The sequence below is a fragment of the Numida meleagris genome, chromosome 4 (genome assembly GCF_002078875.1).
Source record: "Numida meleagris isolate 19003 breed g44 Domestic line chromosome 4, NumMel1.0, whole genome shotgun sequence".
NCBI classification, from domain to species: Eukaryota; Metazoa; Chordata; class Aves; order Galliformes; family Numididae; genus Numida; species Numida meleagris.
The window spans coordinates 2048529-2066606 of NC_034412.1; the positions used below are offsets into that span (position 1 = coordinate 2048529).

Sequence of the window (18078 nt, forward strand, 5' to 3'; positions counted from 1 at the left end):
CACAAAAAGGAAAATGGAATTCAAACACAACCAGAATTTTTATAAAGTTGACAATTTTCAATATCTAAAGATCTTGCTTTATTTTAAACAGGGTAAAACTCTAGACACCATAAAAAAAGCGTTATCACTTTACAACTGTGCAGGCAACACAAGAGAAGCTTTATGATTATTTGCCCAAGGCCTGGATTTTTCAGAGAGCACTCACAGGTTTAGAGGGACAGCAGCTGCCACCCTTGTGCTCCTGCGTCTGGTCACTGCCCAAGAGCTTCTAGGAAGGACTCAATACTTGACCTGTGGAAGCAGCTGGAGAAACACCCAAGCACAAGTGCTGTACAGCACATGCAGCCTTACTTCTCGGCAGGAGCACTTGCATGAAAAACTTCAGCGTTCCTCTCCAGCTTCCATCCTCCTAGCAAAACCCTTAAGGTAATTTCATTCCTTGCATAATGGATGCTGGAGCTAATGTCATACAAGGAACCTCCTCTTCTGCGTTTCTTTGCCGCAGTTAGGAAATACGTGCTTTGTGCTACACAAAAAGCTAACTGGCAGCACCGCAATCCTGAGTGAAGAGGAAACTACAGCTTCAACATCTGTCATCTGAAATAAAGGGCATATTCCACTAGGAAAGGACACTAACTGCATAGCGCAACCTAAAGGAAACCACTATCTAAAAAGTTAAGAGGTTAAACACCAGGAGTTTCAAAATGACAGTTTTCCTGGATTGTCACTAGGAAGGAGACAAGTACGAAAGACAATTTTGATTTCGTTAAAACAATATGTAATTCATAAACACGGAACTCATTCTCCATGACTTGTTTGTCTTCAAAGGAGGGTGAATCACGGAGAAAACGCACACAGCCCAGCTCTGAGGCTGAACGCATGCAGGATGCTCCCTCGGAAGCGCTGCTGACGAGCACAGCCCCCGACAGCCCTTTGCCAAAAACCAGAGCACACCGCACTTCGCTCTCACAAAAGATGCCCCCAGGGAGTTTGTGCTCATCATCGTTATTCTGTGCACGTAGGAGCCACCTTCAACGGCTTTTACTTTAATTAAACCTTTACTACTGTAAAGGGCAGAGAGGGTACGAACACATTTACACTACAGTGACTGTGAAAGCGGTAATGAAAGAGAAAGCAAATGGAGTACCTTCCTCCCTCCGTACTCAGAGACTCTTCCCCCTGCCCGCTCCCCCAAAGAGGAAAGGAATTCCCCAATGTCTTAAGATAACCGCTGAAACCTCACGGGAAAGGACAAGTCCGCTCCTCGTCCTGTAACCATCCTCCCCCCAACAACCCCTTTTCCAGTTGAGCACTTGCCTCTCCTCCGTGCCCATCAAATATCCCGAAGATGGAGGGATGAGTCTTGTTCACCAGGTCAGTGATTACTTCGAACCTGTCCTCCATGTGATCCCTCCGGCCTTGGATGGAATAGACAGCCACGTTGTGGCTCTTGAACTCCCAGGTCTTGGAGAACTCGGCGTCCAGCACGTCTAGCCCCCCGAGCCTGTCATTCTGCATGATCTCGGCCACCTTGCCCTTCACCATCTTCACCGCATCCCTGCTGGACTTAACAATGGTTTTCACCTCATCCGTGTGGAAGAAATAACTCCACAGGGCCAGGCTGATGCACAGCAAGAACAGGGTCTCCGGTCTGAGCAAGAAGTAACGCATGATCCGACCCAGCAGAGACAGCAAAGTCATTGTATCCTCTATCATTTATTATCGAGACCGTGTATCCCCACACCATGCAACGCGCTCCCGGCGGACGGGACGGGGCTGAGACGAGGCAGCGGATCAGTGCATGCTCGGCCGGGGCGCAGCCGGCGGGCGGGCAGCGCCGAGTCCCACTCCCCGCGGCTCCCTGCTCCGGCCGGCGCCCCGGGGGGGCCGCTCCTCGCCCCGCCGCTGCCGGTCCCGCGGCGCTCCGTGCCTCCTGCGGGGAGCGGCCCGGCCCGGCTCGGCGGGGAAGGCTCCTCCGGTGCCGCACACCCCCTGCGGCCGCGGCACCCCTCTGAGCCCGAGCCCGCCGCGGGCAGCCCCTAGGCCGCTGCTCCTCCTCTGGTCCCCGCGGGAGGCCGCCGCGCTCCGGCGCTCTCGTAGCTCGCAACGTCGCGGAGACAAGGGCCGGCCGCAGCGAGCTGCTGTCTGGCAGGGCCGCCGCGGGTACCTGGCCGCCGTGCCCCCCGCGCCTTGCGCCGTCCCTCCCCCGGGGCGGAGCGCCACCGCCTCCTCCTCGCCCGGCCCTGCCGCCTGCCTACAAGTTCCGGCGGGCTCCGCGCGGGGTGTCCCGCGGATTGGCTGGCGGCGGCGGGAGGGATTCTGGGCGTTGTAGTCCGGAGAGGCTGCGCCAAAGAGAAGCGAGAGCCGGGCGCCTGCAGCTCCGCAAGCGTCTCCCAGGGGCATCGCCGGAGTTTCCTGTCACCTCCTCTCTCCCCGCAGGCGGCTTTGCCTGCTCTGACCCTTCCCGAGTCTCCCCTGCAGTCAGCTCTTTCGGTGCTGCATGTGCTTTGCTAGCAGGAATAGCAGCCAAAAATATCCCTCTTGTGGATTTAACAGCAAGAGGGAGATTCAAGTGAAGATCGATGTCAGGCGATCCAGGAGCAGCAGTGTGACCTTCCGCTGGACTCCCCGCTCCTGGAAGTGCCGGGCCACAAGCACCCGGCTGAGCTGCTCCCAGCACAGGAGCTGGTGGAGACCCCTCAGACCCCCCTGCTTCCACTCACACCCAGAGAAACAAAGAAACAAAAAGGGGCTGTGGTTGTTCTTGGAGCTAGTCATGGAAGGTTATCTTCTAAATGCAATAAATAATCTCCAGATGCATTCATGTGAAATTCACATTTGGGTGAAGAGGAACAAAAGTAGACATTTCCAAATTATTAAACCAATAGTTGAGGGTGTCTAGACAACGCTGTAATGAAAAGAATATAGGAACTACTCAAAATGTGTATTTTCTTTCTTTGACCCACTTCTGTAAGTTGTTTTTTTCTGATAACTAAGCAAGGAAAATTACAAGCTGCGACTGCGAGCAGGAGTTTGCTGGAATCAAATCAATTCAGCGTACTGCCTGAGTTGCAAATGAGCGGGAGTGATTTTGAGCCAGCTGGCAGACCGGGGGGCTGCAAACTGACAAAACTCATCAAGCAACCTCCGAGAGTGTGACGGCTGATAGAAGAGTCAAACACATCGGAGTGGTGTTGAAAATGAATTAGCAAACCACAAAAGCAGCCTGAAATTTTGACTGAGCAGCCGGCCTTTGAACCTGCCTTTCCACCAGCGCTGAGTGTGCCAGCGCATGCCCTCCCAGTCTTCCCACAGCTCCCTCTCTCTTTGGACTTTTGGTAATACAGAAGTTGTAAACTTACACAATAGTTTTTTTGCTAGTTTTTCAAACATCAGCTTAAGTCAGAATCAGGCTTGATCAGCTTTGATTCTTACACCCAGCTCTGGAAAGCAGGAAAGATAATGACAAATGTTGTAAATAACAGCGAGACCGCTATAAAATGTTAGAGGTACGTAACGCTTCATCAGTATTTCAAATGAATATTAAAGTTGGGCATTTCAGGCCTGAAGACTCTCTCTTACCTTCAGCCTCCCCTCCGCCGCTATTGATGTGAGCTGAGCCAGGAGCTCTTCACCTGAAAGACCAAGAGACGCACTCATCATTGCGGTGCTATCGTAACAGCAAAGACGTGGAAGCATTTGATGCCTCCCAAATAGCTAATTTGAGGAGGACTTTTAGGAAACGTGAGACTAACTGTGACAAACAGGCTGTAAATATTTTATATTTAAAATTAAATAATTAAATAATATTTCTGCTTACTTTTTGACAGCAGCTACGCTGAAGCTTTTCTGTCAGACTGGGCTCTCACTTTGCAAACAGATTTTTTTTTGCAAAACTTTTCAGTTTAAACAAAGCCTCACCTTTGTTTTCCCTATTTAACTTAGGTCTTAGCGTGGCTCGGATGCTTGTGCTACACCACCGATCCCTCCATACAGTCAATTGGTCTTTGTATATGCAACTTTAGAGAGCTAATTTCTTCTCCCTGGCTTTTTGCTGCACGCTGCAGCAACTCCCTTTTGAGTTATTGACTGTCCTGGCTGTAAGCTACGTGTGGCTACTAAGCAAAATTTGCTCCGTAACAACTGTGTTTGCTTTCAGTAACAACTGTATTCTTGCTGCTTCGAACTCTACTCCATTTTATATTTAGCAAAAGATAAAATACATCTAAAAATGTGGAGCATAACGCTCACGACAGCCAGTTAATTCGATATTTATTTAATCATCATTTTGATGATATACAAATGCAAGTGTGCCATGAGGGTACAGTGACCTGTACGAAAGTTGTGCTTCACGGACAGCGGCATGAAGTCAGGCTACAGGATTGCCAAGTGAAATAAAGTGGCTCCACTCCTGACTCTGCACGAGGTGCTTCCAGCCACCAGCATGCATCCCCTCACTGTCACTGCAGTTCCTGAGGACCTGTACCCATACATTGTGGGACAGCTTCCTCCAAGGGAGCGCAGGACTCTCTCTGTGCTAAATGCCCCCCAGAGCAGGAGATGCTCCACACCACCACGAAGCACCCCATCAGCACCCTGGGTTTTGTTGCCGATCTTCTGTAGCTTTATACGTCTACTACGCTGCAAGAGAGTTTGAGTTAGTTCCAAAAGCACCTCAGCTTGAGAATGTGATCTGCACGATATGCAGCTGCAGAGCGTGCAAAGCTTTCATTTTTGGATGGAATGCAGATGAAACAATAAAGGGCAGGCAAAATCTCTGCTAAATAGATGCAAGAGCAGCAATTGTTATGACATGGCCAGCTCAATGTCATCCATATAAAAACTGCAGAGAATTTGCTTTCACTCAACCCTTGAAATGGAAGCGACCACCAATTAAATGTGAATAATCCACACACGACATGCAAGTTCCACATGAAGATGGCGTAAGTGCAAAACTGGAAGTCTCAGTGTCACACTGAGACAGCCCTGATCCAGGGTGAGCAGAGGGATCCACGTGAGGGTTTCATTATGCACTCCATGGCTGAATCCTGCATTGCTTTCTCTAGCAAATCTCCCCAGTGGAATAACAGAACTTCATGATCCAGAAACTTTCTTTTCAGGACTGGAAATCAGTAAAAAAATTCGCACGTATGTGGCACGTTTTGCGACTGAAAGATTTCACTTTGGTTTTGCTGGGGGTAGAACTCTGGTTCTTGTTCCTTTGTGAAAGGATTAAAAAGCGGTCACTGAGTCAGCTTCACAAATAAACTTCAGAATTATACACCTCATAATGAGATAGAAAAAACATATCTTGCTCAACAGCTCCTCCTACTGTTTGCATGTACCGTGTCTGTAAGAAGCCTTATAAAATGGTATTTGTTGAGACAACTTAAAAATAATTTATTTCATTTACTCTTTATGCAAACTGAATTCACTGTTCCTTTAACCTTGGCAAGAACAGGGAAGCTCTGATTCTCAGTGATCCATCAGTCTCACTAGATAATTTCACTGGTGTGCATGGTCTAGTTTGATGGAAATCTTCTACAAAATGCTACCAAAATCTAGAAATTTTCTATTTTAGATTAGATTGGGTGCCAAAATTTGGAGTAAGCTTCTGTTCTTTCCCGTATTGTGCTGCCTGTTTGAAAAGCCTTCTAAGGACTTTCAGATTCAAACAGTGCTATTACCACAGCCCAGAAGTACACATGAATGTAGCTCATGGCAACTCAGTCCTTTCACTGCAGGCTGGAACAATGACACTTGTATCAGAATATCCCAAGAAGCCTACAGACTCACTTCCCTCTTCTGCCAATATAGAAAATTGCAACAGAAAAGCTAGCACCCATGATAACTACAAAGCTGTCTTTTTTGCATGTCAAGAATAAAATTGCAATGCAGCAAAATATCTCCTGCTTTTTCTTCAGATGTTTTAAAGAAACAAATTTTAGAATATTCAGAATGTTCTTTGGTCACAACAGATATAGCTCTCCAGAGGAGCAACAGTGTAACAATACATGAAACTGTGTTCTATAAGAGTTTTGATAAGAGGTAAATAAAACTGCAGATTTTCAGCCAATGATTTTTATCCTTCTTTTCAGTTGATATAAACAATATTTAATAATATTGTTCCCAGAATTTTACGCTGCAGCAAATACCAAGCATTACAGGTAAATTCTCCCCTCTCCCTGGTAAACTCATGAGAAGTCTTATTATAGAAATTTCGCTCATCTTGCATTTCCTTTGAAGGGGAACATTTGCAGATGTGGAATGAAAATAGCAATTTTCCACATAAGTTGTTCTCTGATATTTTCCAAGATTCTCAGTTCCCAGAGCCCATTATAGCACATGTTTGTGTGTAAAGTCTGATCTTTGTTTACTTCCTCGCAACATAGCGGCAGGAAGGATGAGGGTCACAGGGTGTGGGGAGGCCTCTGGAAAACAGAGTCGTGTTTTATCAACATCTTTTATTTAAACCTAAGATTCTGCTACAGAGGACGGTGCACCAAACCACAGCAGAGATGCAGCGAATTGCTGCACAATGGAAGCACCTCCTGGGTAGGTTTGGAAGGTGGGAGGGATGCAGGTGAACAGACATAACACAGACCCAGCATGCTAATGTCAGGGGAGAAGTACAGCACTTAGTTAGTATACGTTTTACCTGAAGCTAATATATTATTTCAAGAAAGCAAACAAAAATATATTGAAAAACAACAAAACAAGCAAACTAAGGAGTGTCATTAAGTAGTGTTTCTATGTTCTTATTTACTTTCAGTATCAGAGCCAAACTGCCCTGTGATATATACGAGCAAGAAAAGACACCAATACTCATTTTATGGAACAATCTAAACAGCGGTGTATTTCAGAAAGAAATCCTGAAATCCAGCAGCTTGCAGAAGCTTGAATCAATAGAGTTCTGGAATTGAAAGAAAAAAAACGGGCTACAAGCCAAAAGCTGAAACACAATTCCCAGTGAGGCCAGTGGGCATCTCGTAGATCTTGGTAGAAGTGTTGTCCCGAACATTTGATTCTTAGTCCAGCTCTCAAGGATGTGAGATACTCCTGGAAATTCTCACCTATTTACTCTGAAGCCTCTCTGGTTAGCTCCTCTGTATCATAATTATTCCAAACACATTTTTCCCCGTCAGCTTCCAGAGATGAATTCACTGAGAATTGGAGCATGACTGAAATATCACCAAAAAGCCCAGCAGATGAACCTGAAGATGGTCCCGACTGCCAAAGCTGCTGTCTAGAGCAGTTTGTTTAAATAGCAGCAAAACTTCACATCACTACTCGCTGAAGATATATTTGGTCGTACTTGTAAAGTTTTTGCTGGTGGATTAATGCATCGCAAGCTTACCACTTTCATGAAGAACTCCAAAATACGCGAGCAAAATATAAATAGAAACTAAGCAATTTAGAATCACTTTGAATTAGCTGTGAACTGGCAGCCTTCTTATTAAATCTTTCTGAGATTTGAACATAAATTGATAAAAATCAATAACAAAGGAAACCTAATTTTCTTCATCATTAATTTTTACTCAGTTTAGCAGATGTTTCTTGTCTTATGTTGTTGACCATTTAATTTGCATTAAGCAAGAGACTACAAATTTGATTTACACATTTTAATTCCAAGCTTGCGTTTTTACTACTTCCAGATACATCTGTATGCAGAACATTGTGAGTTGCATTCTGGGCTAGATCCTTTGTTTAGCCAAGCTAAACTTGTATCAAAACTGAGATGAGAAGGGAACTGAGGTAACAGATGCCTGTTTTGTCTTACTCTGAAATGAAAATTAACTGTGGACTCAGCTGACTGCACTGTTTAGAGCAGATCTCAATTTGAATCTAGTTCCACGAGTCTTCACGAGGCTGGTTATAGCCATGGACAATCTCAAAGGGGCAGCAGCGATCCAACACTCACACCTTCCCTTGAACCTACCCCAGCAGTAATACAATAAAATACAAATGCTGAAAAAGTGATCTATTGGGGTACAGAGAATTTAAGACTTTCTCTGTTTTTAAAATTACAGTGGTTTTATGCATGCTCATTGCTTGGAATTTGCTGGAGATGGGTCTGCCAATAAATAAAGTTGAAGCATTTGTACTTCTGGGGCTCAAATGGGATATGGGTTGTAAAAGTGGCGGGTGAAGGAAGACTAAGATTTTTGTTAAAGGGCCAACAGAGAAAACTGAATGAGCACTGCTGATGTGCACAGGATACAGCCATAATCTTCCTCTGAGAGAAATACAAAAGCTCAATAGGAAATTCAAAAAGCTATTGGAAAACAGAACAAAACAAAAACATACAAACAAAAACACAGAAGTTAATTGTAAGAGAAACTCACAGGAGGCTTTAAAAATGATGTTAGTGGTCAGATACTTAAATTTAGATGTCTATACTGCAATGAATCGTACAAGAAAGTCTGGGTTCATAAGAACTGGGTGCAGTAAAAGCAGTAATAAGCCTAATCACATCTTCTACTCAAGGATGCACTGTTACCTATTCTACTCGTGAGCCTGCAGTGAAAAGCAGTGCTTTCCTTTTGTCCTCCATCTTCTCATAGGCAATATGCCCAGTAAGATCCAAGTGGTAAGGTTTGTACTAAAATAGCTGTGTGGCGTGCTACCTTCAGCTGTCAGAACTGTCTCTCCTTCTTTCTCACTTTGGAAAAAAAAACGAAAAACACATACCACAGCACCATCTGCTTCCATGATGCAGATTTACTGCAGAGGAGCTGTATTTTAATGGAAAAAAATCATTTGACTACAAGAGGATTTTATGACGTTGCTTTAATTTTCTTTTATCGCTTTTTTGTTTTTTTTCTTCCAGTTCCCACATCATCCTAGGTTTCCTAAGGCACCAGACTGTGAAGCTGACACCAGATGGGGAAATGAGTTTCAAACAGCTGCGGGCTTCCCTGCTGCTTCCAGCCACTGAAGATTCATTTCTGCAGGTGCATATGGGAGAAACTGAGGATAGCAAGACAATACTAAATTTAGTTTTCTTCCCTGAAACCTCCATGGGTTTCGGCATTCTCACAGCTCACAGAATTTGCCACAATCACAGAATCTGTTTAGAGAGTGCAGAATGACTGGCAGCTGCCTTCAGCTGACGAAAAATAGGCAAACAAAGGATGACAGCTCACAGAGAAGGAAAGGAATGTATTTACACGGATCCCTTTGCAGGAGGCTGTTTATCAGATGGTATGAACTGCTTTGTTTACAGCTAATGACTTCTCCAAAAACATTGTTCTCTGTCAACTTCTACGTTTAAGTTGGCAGTCAGGAGACCTGCTCTGCTCAGGAACTGAAATAATTTGGAATTAAAAAACAGGGAAAAAGATCTTCTTGCTGTATCCTGAACTCACTGTTAAATATCATATCTCCTGCATTTTTAACCTTATTATCATTGCTGGTCACTGTTTCTAGCAAGTATTCTCCAGAATAAACAGAAAATCTTGTACATGAGAAGAAAATAATCACAACTTTATTTAATATAGAAGTTGAACACAGTTTACAATGTCAGCTCCTTATCAGGGGTTCTGTCTCTCAGTTGCCTGTGTGATGCCCAATCCATGAGTAATGTTATACAAATAAAGGGGAGGGATTTGCATTTTCCAGACTGAAATAATGAGTCATTGCTTCCTACAAAAATACAGAAAGCAATAGCCAGGCTGCTTCAGCCCAGCAGATCCTGCTCCTCTTCCAACTGGCTGACCCACTCACACTACCAGGTTTGAGCTCAGTTTGCACTACAGAGATGCTTGTACCCAGGGAGGACTGTGCCCTTTCCTTCATCACCATCTCTGCTCTCCCAGAGAGCTTCCAACTGCAAAGCAAAGCAAAGGTTCAGCACGATGGAAAATGCCAGCACGCTGGGGTCGTCTGTGCACCAAAGCAACAGCGACTTCACTTCACGCTGCCGTCAGGCCCAGTGCTGCGGGGCTGCAGACGTGTGTTCCACCATGGACTCGTCACGGTCAGCAATGCCTGTCAGCGCTCCCAGACCAGGATGCTTCAGGGGTCAAAGTGTGTCCTGTCACCTTCTCCCCTTGCAATGCTAATTAGACTCTGTGCTCTGCAAGTGCACATCGGAGGCACAGAAGATGTTTATGCATCTTGTTTGTTGTTGCCCGTAGGAGTTACAAAGGAAACTCATGCAGTAAATGGAAGGTGATGCTACTTGCTTGAGGATGATGCAGTATTTCAAATTTGCTCTGTTTGGTGGAGCAAGGAGGGAATGGTTTTGCTCCTTTCTTCAATGCAAAGACTTTACTCCTACAATTGTGCAGCTGTGGCTTCACCTAATGCCCCTTCCCTCCTGGTGCCTCCTGTGCCCTGGATTGGTGCTGGGGTGGCTTGAGAAGGCCAGGACTATTGCATTTGGACTTCTGCTGCTACAGAAAAAGAGCAAAGACCACACTCAGCTCTGTCACCAGAAGTGACAGCACAAAGAAAACTCTGTCTGCAGACTCTTAAAACATTTCTTGTTTAACTTTTAAGCATTAGGAACATATCTCAGAATAAGCAGAGTAAGCTGAGTAGAAGCATCTTAATGTTAGAATTAATCTTGTACTTCAGAAGTAAAACCAGCTAAATGCACACAGATAAAACAGTTTCTTCTTTGCTGTAATGGAAAAAGTAAAGTACTCAAGAAATAATTTCAGAGCTTGGCTAAGCATTAACAGCATTTTTTCTGTAACAAATACATGATGCTATGGTTTTGGAAATGGGACAGGAGATGGCTGATGCTCTTATATCAGAGGAACTGGGCTACCAGCCAAAATCTGAGTTCTGCTAGTTATGTTCCCAACCAGGAATTAATTCTTGAACTGATGTATCTGAGGATAGAAAAGCAAACTATAGGATAATGTGCAGTGGGCTGCACATATCTGTGGGCTGCGTGCATATTTATCTTTCTTTTTTCTATTGCTTTTCTTTACCTGGATTCTCGAGATCTGAAAATTCATTAAAGTCTTGAATCACAACACTCTTAGGAAGTGAAGCAACCTATATTTACAACCTAAGTCTTGCATAGAAGAAGGAAGACCTCACTCTTCCAGCACCTTTGAGCCCAATGCCCTTTAAAGAGTTTCTTTTAGCAAGGGTTGGTTCAATCACTACACATGAAACAGTTGAAATATGGTTAAAAAAAAATAAACACCCTCATGCTTTATTTGTGTAATGATTATGACATAAAAAATATTACTTTTAAGTCTTTGAGATTATTATGTTTTTAATCTTCATATGCTTTTTTACCTGAAGTTACCAGTAATAAGCACTCTCAAGAAAATCTGCACTACTGAGATGTAAGGAGCAGTCTAAGAAATGCAATACAAGAAGCTGAAGCGGTGGCAGTAAATGTTGGCCTTTGTAAAATGCAGTTTTGACACAGCACACGGTTCCCTTACAGAGAGTTCTAATTCAAAAGTTGAGAAGATGTAAGAAAATTCAAGTACTTGTCAGGCAGACTCAGTGGTAGCTAATAAAAGCCTCTAAGTCCAGTAAAACGAATTCTGGAGACATCTCCTACCGGCAAATATCAAGACAGAAATGACAGTACAAGGAAGCATGTCAGACAGAACCTATCTGAGAGAAAAAAAAATCTCATTTTAAATGATTACATATGCTTTAAACTCTGGCTGAGTTATGCTGGAGGTAAGTAATGTGTATTCGAAACCACAGTTGTCATTTGCTAAACCAGCTCTATTACTTCCTTAAGCTTAGTAAGTTCACTTAGTCCTTATACCTCTCTAATATCATGAGACATTTAATTAAGTCTTGTGTCTTAATGTTTGTTCTCAAAAGAGCCGAGTTCTGCTGAAGAATCTGAAATTCAAGTTTTTAACTGACCTTGCTCTGGAAAGGCAGTTAAGCACATAAATAGTCTCAGTGACCTTCAGCCTGTGCTCTGCTGTACGTGGCTGTCCTGAATTAATCTCAGGAACGTACATACTAATGAAATCCATGGGACTAGTTACAAGAATAATGATATACCTGTAACTGTTTGTGGTATTTGTTTCAAAGCTGAGGACCTCCTGGTTATCTGCCCTTGCAGCACATGCATAAATAAGAATATTGCAAAGCCTCGTAGGAATAATAAGTAAAATGTGCTGTACTGTTAAGGCAAACATTGATAAACCAGTGAAAGGCTTGAAGAAGGGTTTTTGTAATAGTTCTTTCCATCCTTACTATTTTGCTGTGAAATACTAGTTCTTTTTACGGAGCCTATTTTCACAGTAATATTCTTGAGTAAAAATATGAATAGCTGTGTGTTTAAAACTAACAACAGCATAATTTCACTGTTGTGATGTTACAGTGGATTTTGTTGCACTTAACTCCTCACACATCTGAAAGGCTGTAGAAGAACAGTGTGCAAAGGTGGAGTTATGCTGCACTTTTCTTCAGCATCCAAAGCAGTTTAAGAGGCTGCCATGCTGTAATCCCCTACGTTCTCACTGTTCCCACACAATTCTTTAACACCATTCTGTTCCCTGACAGCCTGAGGATCTAGTTTGAAGAACTACCTGAGATGTATGGGCTGTTCAGAAATGTTTAAGAGTGTTTACAATATCCAGCTCGTTATAAATATCCATTTAAGGAATCCTTGGCGTTTTATCATTTCCACAAAAATACATTTTTCTATCAAAACATTTGAACATTACAACACTTCTGGGGAAAACTTTTTCCCTGGCCATCACTTAAAAAAAAGTCATTTGAAAGAGCACTGGATAGTCCAGCATTAAATTTACTTAGCTGATTGTCACATATGGGCATATCTGACAACTAGAAGCTGAAACCAATCTATTCCATGAGATGAAAATTTCTTAATGACTCGCAGAGACTCACTGCTATCATTTAACCACATCTAAATCTCTGCCTAATACATTACTGTTCTATGTGAATCAGTGGCAGAACTACAGTTAAGATGACTAGCTTGTGTACTCAGAGCTCTCCCCTTCTGCAGCCACTTAAAGCTATGAGTACATGGAAAAACATCCTTCCTTAGAAGCACACTTCCTGACTGTGCTCTGCATATGTAGAGACAGGAGAGCAACAACTATTACATTTATATATGCTACACAGAGGAGGATTCCAACGTATGAGCAAGACAAACTCTGGATAAGTTCGCCCTTTGTTTTCAAAATGGGCTTTGTTTTCTCTCGCCCTCAAATGACACTCTACAGAGATTCTGAAGGGCTACATCTGGAATGAGGAAAATATGGCTGAAAGGATTTAATTTATCATTAGAATAAGATCCAGTATGTCATCCAGATAGGAAAGCGAGCCAGGGCTGAATGTTTGAAATAAAAATTTATGAAACATGAAATGAGCTTTAATAGTAAGTCTGTGAAGTCTGGAAACAATAGGTCTCTCAGGAGTGGCAGAGTCCTATTTTTATGGTGCTTTGATAGATGGGAAGGTGATAAAGTGCTGTATATGAGGAAAGCACTAAGAACGTAATTGAACAAGGTTCATAAATCCATGAAGATCCAAAAGCTACACTGAGTACTAATTCCTGCTGGGAAATGTTTCTATTTAGTTACACTGTAAAGGTTAATAGTAAATATAATCTTACAACTGTAAATCTTTGGTTTATTTTTCTCCTAAGATACGACTTACCATTGACCTTCCGTTATCTATCATTTGAAGATTATGTCCACATTTTCCAGTAAAAGCTCTTCTTCCTCTTTTTGATTAAATTAGACTGGGAGCTCAGATTTTGATTTATATGGGGTAGCAATGCCTCGTTCTTCCAGAACTGAAAATGTCCTCATTTAAGATTAGATCAGAAGATGGGATGAAAGCCTTTTATAATTTTGAAAGGAATCGGTCTTTTTAGGCCAGTCGCTACATTTTTGTTATTAATCACAAAGATGGATACATATAAAAGAAGATATTTTTACATCTATACTAAAATTCTGAGAATTGTACATTGACAAATGGCTATTAATAAGAGAAGGATATAAAGAGAAAAGAGAAATGTTAAAAATGAGACCTTGTGGATTAAAGGCCCGCTGCTTTCACAGTTTGCTACTATGAAGGGGCACCGAGGATGCTAACACACACAGTTCACTCTTAGGTGAAAAGCTGCTGAACTTAACTTGAAGGAAGATTAAATTACAGGGAACTAGAGCTGAATGCAAATATTTCAGAGTGCATTTAACTGGTTCTAGTTCATGTTCATTGCTTTCACACATTTATTTCCCCTTCCATGGAAGCAAGGCCATTTACTGTCATCCTATCCAATAACATCAGCATGCCATTGCTTTTGAATCCTGCTGGCCCTGCAGTTGACACAACTGAAAGACCACATAAAACTGTCAGAGAAGCTGCCTTCTACCTTCTAACATGCTACAGCATCGTGCTTCTTCTGCATGCCTGCCTTTGAGGTGTCTGAACAAAAGCGAAGCACCGCTAATGCACACCAAACTAAGAGTCACAATTCCTCACTCACCATTTAACCAGCACCATGCTTTTCCATGACCAAAATTAAAACACAACAACCCTAGTTCTTCTTAAACCATTGTTTAGCAAATATCGGTATCATATTTAACAGACCATCCGCCTTTTATCTCCGTATGTACAAGACAGCATCCCGCTGGTAGTCCTTAATTACGGCAGAAATAAAGCTACAGAAAAGAAACCTCCCTGCTGATCTACAAATGAGTTCTTTTCAACTGTATTAAATAATTTTCAGAAGACGGCAATAAAATCAAAGAAATTTCACACACACACAAAAAAATGTTTTATAGGAACGCTGTTAAAGCTGACATAATTTCATAATATAATATTATTGTACCACCAGAACATAATGTTCTGCCAGTCATGTGCACGCATACAAACACAGCATGTAATATCAGGCACGCAGATTGTTTTGGTATTACTGTAAATTGCAAGCTGCGATATATCTATATTCCTTTTTTTTCCCCCATGTATTTCTAGAACAGTTCTAACAATCCTCAAACGTTATTTTCGTCTGTGGTGTTTTGGGAATTACATTGCAAATACATTCCTGTTTCTTATGCCATACTCCTAGAGAAACTAGGACACGTAAAAGAAATGTCTAACTAAGGAGAATTCACATACAGGAGAAAGTCTGAGCTTCTGTCAAAATAATACGAATAAAGAAGCAGCATCACTGATTACCTTGACAGTGCAGAAATGCAGAAGACTTGTTTCCTGATAGAAAATTCATAAAGAATAAAATTTGCCTCAAATTCTCAACCACAGTAAAACAAAGTCATTATTCAGAAATTGAAGGAATAACCAATGAGCTAGATCTGCTTTCCTGGTAGGTGTTACTTCCAAGTATAGATGGGTCTAACTCAAAAAAGCTAAGTGCAAGTTCCAAATCCACAAGTCCTCACGAACTGTGAGCTGTTGCACTGTTAAGCAAAATAGGGAATGTAATGCTCTGTATTTTAGCCTCATTATTTCATAAGCCTTCTTATATGGAAAGACCGGATGAAAAGTAAATGCAGTCAGATAAATTAATGTACATAGGGAAGATATTTCAGATATTTGGGATCTTTGTGGATAATTTAAATATTGTTCACTGATTTTTGCTTTTAAAACAACAAACTTGTAGTTCTCTGGCTAGGCACATTAATTTTGAACATAAATAAAAGCATTCTGTGCATATTCAGTTGTCTGACACTCCCAGACTTGCAAGTTTCTTTCACATGGGACATTATTCTTCAATGCCAGAAGAAAAAAATTCTCTTCATCCTGTTCAGATGTGAAAACAAGCTTTTTCCCCTCCATGTGCCACAGCGGACACAAATTTTGGAAAAAAAAATCTGGGGAAAAGAGAAGTGTTATTTGCTTGTGGCCCAAACACAGCTTTAATGAGGTAGTATAAATGTCTTAAAGCAGAAAGTTTTATCTTCTGATTCTGCTTCCAAAACACGGGATTAACTCTAACATTTCTGCTCAGTCCGCTTGCTTGTCCTGAGATGCATTTATTATGGCTGCAGGGCAACAACAAACAAGATGTGTAAACATCTTCTGTGCCTCCGATGTGCACTTGCAGAGCGCAGAGTCTAATTAGCATTGCAAGGGGAGAAGGTGACAGGACACACTTTGACCCCTGAAGCATCCTGGTCTGGGAGCGCTGACAGGCATTGCTGACCGTGACGAGTCCATGGTGGAGCACACGTCTGCAGCCCCGCAGCACTGGGCCTGACGGCAGCGTGAGGTGAAGTCGCTGTCGCTTTGGTGCACAGACGACCCCAGCGTGCTGGCATTTTCCATCGTGCTGAACCTTTGCTTTGCTTTGCCGTTGGAAGCTCTCTGGGAGAGCAGAGATGGTGATGAAGGAAAGGGCACAATCCTCCCTGGGTACAAGCATCTCCGTTGTGCAAGCTGAGCTCAAACCTGGTAGTGTGAGTGGGTCAGCCAGTTGGAAGAAGAGCAGGATCTGCTGGGCTGAAGCAGCCTGGCTATTGCTTTCTGTATTTTTGTAGGAAGGAATGACTCATTATTTCAGCCCGGAAAATGCACATTCCTCTTCTAATTTGTGTAGCATTGCTGATGGGCCACTTTTCTCTTTGTCAAGTAGACAACATTCCAGGATACTGAAGTTGCAGGGTTTGCTGTTTTCTTACAGTCTTTCCTTGATGTCAGTGTATTTAGAAGGCTCTCATTTCCTTATCCCTATTCTCACTTTCACAGTCACGTTAGGGTTTTCACTTCTCTAGTTCCTAGGAGTCAGCAATTACAATTGATTTCCTAAGTTTCCAACTGTCTTTTCTTCCTACTGCAGATTAAATTTCACATAACACCATCTTCTGTCCTATGAAAGGCACCTAAGGGGCAGTCTGGGATAGTTCTCTCAGCATAAGACAAACTTCTAGCGATCTTCCCATTATTATAGGTAATTTGTACAACATTTTTTTCCTTTCAGCAGCACAAGGAATATACTTTCTCTTCACCGAACACCATAGATTAAAACAGAATTATTAAAATGTAGGGGCGACAGAAAAGTGTGCATTCAAAGCCACAAATAGCTTTAATTTGATGACATTGATAAAGGCTAAAAGTTTTAGATAAAGCCCATGAATGTTCACTGAAGTGTTGAGGTAATGTGTATTATTGAGATGAATTATACTGTTTCCCAGTGCTTTCCCCTGCACTGTTTTCACTTTGTACACTGTTCAAATCCACCACAGATATAATTAATTCAGGATTCACTGTGCACAACAAAAGCGCCTATACCCATGGTCTATGACAGAATGTCAATAATTTCCTACAAAATTAAAGGAAAAAAGGCTGGGGGGGAGGGGGAAAGCCATTAACAAATTTTATTCAAATAAAAATGTCTGTTCAGACAGAAAAAAAAAAAAAGAGAGCGCAAATTTGCCTGTTAACACATTTGAACATTTCTTACTTCTTAAATCAATTACAGAAAAGTATATAATACTTTGTGGTACTGTGATTCCTCTGAAGACCTCTGTCGCAGTGTATGTTTGCACATTTACCTTTCCAAAGGATCACTTACACAAGGCAGGAGCAATTTTTTTCCTCATAACGCTTAATGAATTATCTCGAAGCTAAAAAAAAGATGTACAACTGATTAGATTTTACCTGAGTTTTCCTCTCGTTACAGCCCATTTGGATTTTACTCAGCAAGCGCATGGCTGTGGTGCACAACAGTGTTCTGATGGCAGCGTGTGCTCACAAATCCAGGAGGTCCAGCTGAGGTAAAAAAGACAGGTTAGTGTAAGTAAGCACCATTTCTTTGTTTGGAGAGTGGTGCATTTCCTATCCTGCCTGAGCTGGAGGAAAAATTAAGCTTAACAACAGAAAAAATAACCTTTTGCGTAGCGTTTTTGCTGTGGGAGAGACTGAGAGGCTCCAGGGTGGAAGCCTTGCAAGGTGAGCGGAGGCAGTGACAACCATCATCACTGGGCAGGAGGAATTCCAGAGCTCTGTGCGACGGCTCTTACTCCGTCACCGACAGAGACACAATTTCCCCCCTCACGCCGGGCCCACACTGACATTTTCTCCTCACGGCCCGCCCGCGCGCTGTCCCTCCCTGAGGGAGCGTTTCTTCCCGCCCTTTTCCCAGGACTA

The 18078-nt window shown here is 42.5% G+C and overlaps 2 protein-coding genes across 2 annotated transcripts in view; both read right to left on the reverse strand.

The window, feature by feature from the left end:
• The window catches only part of PPM1L (protein phosphatase, Mg2+/Mn2+ dependent 1L), a 91709-nt gene extending 89844 nt beyond the window's left edge, over window positions 1–1865 (reverse strand). Inside the window, exon 1 of the mRNA XM_021393963.1 lies at window positions 1318–1865. Coding sequence (XP_021249638.1) covers window positions 1318–1716 — 399 coding nt within the window. The 5' untranslated portion in view covers window positions 1717–1865. The remainder of the gene's footprint in view (window positions 1–1317) is intronic.
• On the reverse strand, window positions 1770–18049 carry LOC110397555 (translation initiation factor IF-2-like). The gene is made up of 3 exons (XM_021393977.1): window positions 17819–18049; window positions 17590–17700; window positions 1770–3635 (listed from the first exon to the last, which is right to left on the reverse strand). The coding sequence occupies exon 3, from the start codon at window positions 2401–2403 to the stop codon at window positions 1795–1797; it is 609 nt and encodes a 202-aa protein (XP_021249652.1). The 5' UTR covers window positions 2404–3635; window positions 17590–17700; window positions 17819–18049; the 3' UTR covers window positions 1770–1794.

What these genes read in the sequence shown, in the direction of transcription:
- LOC110397555 (XM_021393977.1), bottom strand. Translation starts at nt 2,403, where the DNA reads ATGCCCCTGGGAGACGCTTGCGGAGCTGCAGGCGCCCGGCTCTCGCTT.